Source organism: Arachis ipaensis, chromosome B08 (genome assembly GCF_000816755.2).
Source record: "Arachis ipaensis cultivar K30076 chromosome B08, Araip1.1, whole genome shotgun sequence".
Lineage (NCBI taxonomy): Eukaryota > Viridiplantae > Streptophyta > Magnoliopsida > Fabales > Fabaceae > Arachis > Arachis ipaensis.
The window spans coordinates 31,688,356-31,696,421 of NC_029792.2; the positions used below are offsets into that span (position 1 = coordinate 31,688,356).

General features: G+C 32.9%; 2 protein-coding genes and 1 long non-coding RNA gene across 3 annotated transcripts in view; 2 read left to right on the forward strand and 1 right to left on the reverse strand.

The window, feature by feature from the left end:
- LOC107610879 (probable WRKY transcription factor 38) overlaps positions 1-452 on the reverse strand; it is a 7,731-nt gene extending 7,279 nt beyond the window's left edge. The window contains exon 1 of the mRNA XM_016312863.2: positions 107-452. Within this exon, the coding sequence (XP_016168349.2) occupies positions 107-405 (299 nt within the window). The 5' untranslated portion in view covers positions 406-452. The remainder of the gene's footprint in view (positions 1-106) is intronic.
- LOC110265456 lies at positions 1,795-3,585 on the forward strand. The gene is made up of 2 exons (XR_002351599.1): positions 1,795-2,047; positions 3,503-3,585. It is a non-coding gene; the product is annotated as an uncharacterized LOC110265456 (long non-coding RNA).
- On the forward strand, positions 5,271-6,143 carry LOC107610878. The gene is made up of 3 exons (XM_016312861.1): positions 5,271-5,285; positions 5,436-5,673; positions 5,755-6,143. Exons 1-3 carry the CDS (start codon positions 5,271-5,273, stop codon positions 6,141-6,143), a joined length of 642 nt encoding a protein of 213 aa, XP_016168347.1.

Below are 8,066 nucleotides of genomic sequence, written 5' to 3' on the forward strand. Positions count from 1 at the left end.
AACATCAATATAATCAAACCCACAAATTAAAACACACAGAATAATCATATAGCTAGCTAGCTAGCTAGATCTAGAAAAGTATCATGTATGAATATATGATTCTTACTTTCTCTTGTGGCACCCTTTTTGACTTTTATTGCTGGAACTACTCTTCTTCTTCTTGTTGTTGCTGTTGCAACTACTTTCTCTTGTGTCTTCATTGTTCAATAGCAAGAGTGTGTTTGTGAATGATCTGAGAACTTTGCGCACAGCATCTTCAGCATAAGGCATCACCGTTGACTTTTCAATTTCTTCTTCATTTCTACTATCAACAACAACTTGAAGTAACTGGTTTGCCATGTCACGCCCTCTCATTATTTCTTGCTCCATCATTTTTGCCTTTGAAACCTCATTATTGTTCTCCATTCTAGTTCTTTCCCAAAACGTTTACTTGGGTGAAGGAAGCATATAATTAGGTTAGTACTTTTCATTGTTTTTTTTTTTATCTTAAAAAATGTTTGGAGGCTATAATTTGAAAATCATAAGTAATAATAATTTTTTCTGTTTTCTTTTTGTTTATATTCATTAATTTATACCGAAATAAAGATATAATATTAAATATAATAAATACATCATTATAATTATTACTGATTTTTCACAGTATTTTTTCAATTCGACAAGTTAACGATTAATTTATTGTGGTACTAAAAATTCTATTTAAAGATTTGTTGCTGATTAAAAGGTTGTTGCATGCACAAGAAAAAATTCAAATTTGTGTGAATTTATGAGCTAACCACGCGTTATTTAGCGTTATTTATTATCTTAAATAGATCCATGTTATTCTTCGGCAAGGCTACTAGCAAACTACATAAAATTAAATTATCGTTTATATTCAGAAAATTATAAAAGATTCCCTCTCATTGTTGGATAGGTCAATGGTTTTAAACTGTAGAGTTGCAAAAATTTTGCAACAAAATATAACGTATAATAATTCAGGATTCAAGATTAAAGACTTTAAATCAATGAATGCATGATGCAATCATTTATTTTGAAAGTTTAAGTTATAATAATTTATAGATTAATTTTTTTAATAAGGACTGATATAAATTAATTTATATATAAATTATATTATCTTAATTTAAGAGTGATTAATTTTTTATTTTAGAGAATTTTGATCTAAACAGAAATTATTAGGAACTAATAATTTAAGATATTGTTTTAAATGAATATAATCAAATTGCAGTATAAAATTTTAAATTTATAGTGGAATACAAGAAAATAAAATATTAAAGATATATTTGAATCCATTTTTATTTGCAAGCTGCAAATAATGCTCAGCAAAATTTGGAGGCCACTATAGCAAAATATTAATCAAGTGAAGAACACAAGAAGATCTGTCAAGTATCATTGTCTATTTGTCTTTCATTTTATTAAAATTTTAATGATATACCTGATATAGGGACAGATAGATGTATGTTGATGAATACTACTTATTAGTGATGTATTAGGTTTTTTCCTCGGAAACTATTAATAATTTAATAAGATAATATTATGTTATATATTGGTGAATTCTACCTAACTCCCTCTAAATCAATATGTAAATTATTTCTTATGACGTGACACATTTTAATTGGATATTTAATTTTAGTTTGAGTTAATTTAACCCAACAAGAGTTAATATCTTAACTAAAGTAGGAATATTTTATAATTAAATATTTTTATAAGATGAATGATTATATAATTTTTGTAAATATTAAAAAGGAAATTTATGTTTTTTACCAAATCAGTTTTAATTTGATTTGTTCCACCCTTCAATTGAAGAGCACTTCCCCTGTTGAGTGAAGAACGTTTCCTCCCTTTCATTGTTCCTTCATACTCAAATTTATTCCTGCTAAACTTCGCCGTCGTCGTCACTGTCACTGTCGAGAGAAGAAGCATCTGCTGCCCTTTCGCTCGGAACATATTTCTTCCTTTCATCATCCCTTAACGACTCGTTCAAGTACCGTCGCAATGGGTGGTGGTGTTGTTATCGCGGCTCTCGCTGCAACCTCCTTACTTTTGGAAATAGGTTTTGTTCTATCATTTTCTTTGCTTTATGTCCTTTAATTTTGTTCTGAATTGAGTTAATTGGAATTGAAATAGGTAATTAGAACAAGAGTAGCTCTAATTTTGATTAGAAACACCTTAGATGTTGTTGTGTTTTTTTTTTTTTCTGAACTTTTCATCTTATTATAGTTGCTGATGTTGTGTTATTGTTGGTGTTTTGTTTTGTTTTTAATTTATCTTCTTGTAATGCCTCTGTTTGCTGGTGTTCTTTTGTTACTTGCAATGGTCCTTTCACTTTTACTTTCATATGGAAGAGGATGGTTACTGATTTAGTTTTGGTGTATAATCTCCTAAAAGTATTTACTTAATTTGAATTATTTCTATTTTAATTAAGTGTTCAAGCAAACTGAAGAAAAGGAAGACTTTGTGGGTTTTCTTTGTGTTGATGAATTAGAAAATTCAGTTTCAGTGGCAGATAAAAGTCAGGAGTCAAGGAAAAGGAAAAATCCATTTGAAGATTTGTCTTCCTAAACATCTTAATAAATATGAGCATAGCACTCTTATTGACTGGCTGAAAGTTTCAAACCATCATTAAGTCAAACAATTCAATTTCGTAATGTTATTCCACTTTCTTAACTTGTTATTGACTTATTGCCCATCAGCTTATTTTGCATAAAGTAGTGATTAATATTCTAATAAGATGTGATGTTCTGTATCTGGTTGCTTAAAATTTTGTATAAATAATTTATTGTGACAATCTCTTTGAACTCATACGGAACACAAATAGCATTATTTCATTTTTCATGGGCTTCTTTTGATTTTGTTCAAGGCCTTATCCTGGTTTTAGTTTCATGTTTCTTGATAAGAACTTTTTGTTAGTTGGCAACCAATTCTGACTGACAGATTAGAGGACAAAATTGTCTCTTTCACGGAACAGATGAACAGTAATTTTGTGGTCTTATTTAAGGAATGATGTCTATTATCAATACACATTTTCTTAGTGGCTAGCATGACATTATCTTATGGTAAAACCCTAAACGTGACATTACTATGACATCTAAATTAAATCACCTAATTAACTGCGTTTGCTTATATGAACATATTTTTAAACCAGTTTTATCCATATGATTTCAGTGTTCTAGGTTAATTGAATGGGCAGAATTAGAAATATGAAAAGAAATAGATGCCACCTTGCTCTGTTTATTTTTATTAGAAGCACTGCCATGAAAAGATGACTAAGCCACTATAAGGTATCCAAGTGAAAAGTCAAATATTTGTAGAACTCTTGATCAAATAAGGACATGCTAAACTGATAGTACTTTTTTCTTTCCTCCTAAGGAAATGTTTGGTTGGACGGAAAAAAATAGATAAGATATTTTTGTGGATGCGTTTATGTAATTTCAAAGTTTTTCTGTTTCAATTATTAATAGCAATTTTGTTTTCTCTCAATACTTTACTTAGCTCTGTATGTTAACAGGTGGAATTCAGAGCCAAATTGTTCGAAATAATGTAGTGGTTCTTGGAGGTGAATCAAAGTTCAAGTAGAAGGGACAGAAAGCACAAATTGAAATTAATTCTAGCAACAAAAAGCCAAAACCTCTCTATAATCACTGTATGATTTTCACAAGTGCATGTTAATATATTGAATTTAGATAAACATTTTTGAAACAACATGTAAATTACCCTTTATGTAAATTACCCAACTTACTTCTACAATTAGGTTTTTGTTCTATCCTTTTGTTTGCTTTATGCCTTTTAATTTTGTTCTGAACTGAGTTAATTGGAATTGAAATAGGTAATTAGAACAAGAGTAGCTTTAATTTTGATAAAAAACACATTGGATGTTGTTGTCTTATTTTTCTGAACCTTTCATCTTGTTATAGTTGCGGATGTTGTGTTATTGTTGGTGTTGTATTTTGTTTTGTTTTTTTTAATTTATCTTCTTGTAATGTCCCTATTTGCTAGTGTTCTTCTGTTACTTGCAATGCCCCTTTCACTTTCAGTTTCATATGGAAGACGATGGTAACTGCTTTACCTTTGGTGTATAATCTCCTAAAAGTATTTACTTAATCTGAATTATTTCTATTTTATTTAAGTGTGCTGCTAACTTTCTAATCTAATTTTTACTTTGCTCGTTTCCTTCGAAAGAAGTGAAATAGAAGTCATGAAGTAGAGAAGGCCTTAAGAAATTGTATGATATTAATTATGTATATCTATTGAATGATTATGAAGCAGATAAAAATGGGTAGTAGCCAGCTAAAAATAAAAAGAAGCTGAATGCTTTTCCTTGTGCATGCCCTCATGATTCCTAAACATTAGATTAAAATGCATCCAACTTAGTGTTGTCTTCCTTTATACGCCTCATTTGGATCAATTTCTAATATTTATTATCTATGTTGTTTCTATAAACATAATGTGCGTGACATCGTTCTGGTCAGGTACAAGTATTACTACCACATGTTTTCATTGTTACATACATCTCCTTCAATTTATCTTTGGTGAGAATGTCATTTCTACTTTGTACAAATAATGACAAATGAAATTATGAAGTGATGAAATCATTGATGCACATTTTTAAAAAAATTAATCTAAATATATGTTCTTATTCTGAACCATTTTTTGCACGTTCTTGTGGCTAGCTTCTTGTACCAATTTTTTTTTATCAATTAGCTAGTTTTTTGGTAAACCCTCAGTTTCATTCAACACTGGAAGTTGGGAAAAAATATGTTTTTAAATGTTAAGTTTATTAGTAAAACCTCCCTTGATCATTAGTCACAAAAAAAACCTCCTTTTTCATTCCTGAAAATTTTGATTACTTTGATCTTTTCTTGTTGTTATAGTTATCCTTTTTTGGGTGACTTCATTGACTTGATCTTATAATTTTGATCTTTCCATTTACCTCGGAGGTTTCAACATCATTCTTAGAGAAACACTAAAACATGCTCCTAAATACACAGTGATATACCCTTTTTTTTCTTTTATGTAGTATGGAAAAAAATGAAGGACAATTTATTTGCATTACTTCACAACCAATGTAATGTAAATCAACCTTTTAATAGGATCAATTTTAGAAAGAACGTGCCAGCTATTTGCATAATCTAGTCTAACAAACTTGATGGATACTATTTAGCAATTGGAGAAAAATTACAATCTGAATATACATACATTGCAAGCAAAAGCATATTCTAAGTAAGAATAAGAATGTCTGCTTAGGTCTTTAAGATACAAAGAAGCTAGTCAACCAAATGGGGGACATAAAAGTAAATACAATTGGATGGATTGTATTAAAATCTTGAGTTTTTTAAGGGTGTTGCTGTATTTGATGTGAATTAATGGTGATGGTTCTAGTCTACATATTTGTGAAATGTTAATTGTATGTTGATGTGTTAGTTTTTTTTTATAAATTATAGGTGTATGTTGATTTTTGGGAGATGGAGCCGCCGGATAGCGATTTGTTTGGAACACACTCCGACAAGGAGTTCCCAAGAGGAGACGAACTAGAGTTTTTAGACGATGATTCAGAGGTTGATGAAGATAGGCCTCAAGATAAGAGGATAGCAGAGCTGTCACGAGAAGATATCTTACAACTTGAGTTTTCAAATGAGGATGCTGTTTATCGATTCTACAAGACTTATGCAATGCTGCATGGTTTCGCTGTGAGGTTGGATGAAGTCAGACGCGATAGCTAGGGTTGCCTAATTATGCGCCAAATTATTTGCAATCGGGCAGGCTCAAGAAAGGAAGAGGTTGAAAAGGACGAAAGAATCAGGGACCACCGACCCCTAACTCGAAGTTGTTGCCGTGCAAGAATTCGTTCAAGACTAGATAGAAAAATTCATAAATGGAAGGTTGTTTCGTACTACGAAGAGCACTCTCATGGATTAGTTGATCCACTCGACGTTAGCATGATGCCTGAGTATCACACATTCAGTGTCTCAGATGAAGCTCAGGCGAAGAATTTGCACGACATAGGCATCATGACCTGTCACATCTTGGGATACTTGGCTGCTCAAAAAGGTGGATATGCAAACTTGTCATTCAACCAAAAGGATATGTACAACCTCATTACTCAACAAAGGAAGAAAAAGGTGATGAAGGGTGGTGATGAAGGGTGGTGATGCATGTAAGAACCGTGACTAATCAATCGGTTAATTAAGTGATTAATTGCCCAAATTAGATTCTGAAAAGTTAGAGAGAGAATTTGAGGATTTAAAGGTGATTTTTGGACTCAGTGGATTTTTCTGCGTCAGAAAATATACTTTCTGCGAAAAAACGTGAAAAACTGCGAACCGATAGTTGAACCGGTTCAAGTCTGCCCGGTACCGCATGAGAAAAAGTGAAAACCGGCAAAAACCTTAGAAAAATGTTAGACATGAAAAAACTGGGCGTTAATTTTAAATGATTGGCCCGAAGTTGGGCCAAACGGGCTAAAAACGCTAATGGGTTGGACCGAGTCCAAGTTGGACCCAAGCCCAACATATAAAAGGATTCATTAAGTGAACCAACTCACCACACAACACTCATAACACACACATCAGAAATAAGAAAAAAAGGAGAGGAGAAGAGATTGAGCACTATTCATCTCAAACTTCCAAAGCTCATATCTTGAGCTAGAGAGCTCCGATCGCTGCACTGTTTGCGGCTACGCATTCCTCATGAAGAGCTCTACAAAATCCATACAAGAAACTGGGGAGGTAACCACGAAATCCCTTCTATTTTTCTCTCCAAAGTTTCGGTTCCTAGGGCTTTGGGGTTAAATGAGTTTTTATGATTTTGGATGTTTAGGTTTGCTCTAAGCCTTGCTTAGCCTTGGGTTTTGACATCCAAATCTATTGGAAGAGGTAAGAGCCATTAAATCCTTGTGAATTTATGCTTAATTGGAACCCTAGGTTGATTTGAGGTGAATTGTATGCATATAGTTTGATTATTGTGGCTTTGGGAGCTTTTGGAACCTAATTGTGCTTATTGGAGTGGAGTTGAAAGCTTGGATTGTGTTGGAAAGGATAGCTTGTGCTCGTTTGGGTTTTTGGTGCATAAAGGAAATTGGCCAAGGTATGGTTTCAGTTTCCTCTATGTAGTATGTAATATTGATGGACACTTAGGCTAGTGACCTATAGGATAAGTTTGAATTATAATGGTTGATGAGTTGTTTGAAATGTTAATATATGATGATTTATGACGGTGTGATGATTATTGAGGTGAAGGTATGATGATTGCTAATGTTAAGATATATTTGAAATTAATGTTAATGATATGGTTATGTAGTTTGAAGAGTTGAATGGAGATTTATTGTGATATTGCATGATTGGTATTTATCGTTGGAGAATAGTGAAATGTGATGAAAATATGTGGTAAGTGGTGAATTTTGACCCAAGAGGCTAGTTGTGCTGTAAATGGGAGGTTGATGTTGTTTTTGTTGGAGGTGGTTTGAGAATTCTGAAAATTTGGTAAATTGTGGCTTTTGGTAAAATGGGATTTTTGGCAAACTTTGCTCGATCATAACTTTTGTCTCAGTTTTCGAAACTGATTGAAATTTATTTAGAATTAAAGATCTTTGAAAACCCTTTACATCGATATAAAGTTTGTGAAATTTGGAATTTTGTAGAGGAAGTTATGATCATTCAAAGTTCGTATTAAAAATATGAAATTCTGCAAAGTTGCAGAATTTCAGGATTTCTGATATGTACGAGCGTACACCCTGTAAAAATTTTGACCTGTGCGGATGCACACACCTGTTCACACGCACAAGCAGGGAAGTAAATTCTATTTGCAGCGCTAGCACAGCTTGTGCGCGCACATATCTAAGGAAAAATTTCAACCTGTGCGGACGCACAGGTCTATGCGGACGCACACGTCGGGAAGGCCAGTCTGTTGGGGGCGCTGGCACAGGTTGTGCAAGTGAACAGACCTTTTTAGTTTTGACACCTGTGCGTACGCACACCCCTGTGTGTACGCACACTTTTAAAAATTTTCCTGGGCGTGCGCACGCACACCTCTGTGCGGCCGCACACGTCCTGTTTCTCAAATTTTACTTGTTTTTC

Excerpts from the sequence above, each read along its gene's own strand:
- LOC107610878 (XM_016312861.1), top strand. Across the intron at positions 5,674-5,754 it reads GACTTATGCAATGCTGCATG|GCTCAAGAAAGGAAGAGGTT; the intron begins GTTTCGCTGTGA and ends GCAATCGGGCAG.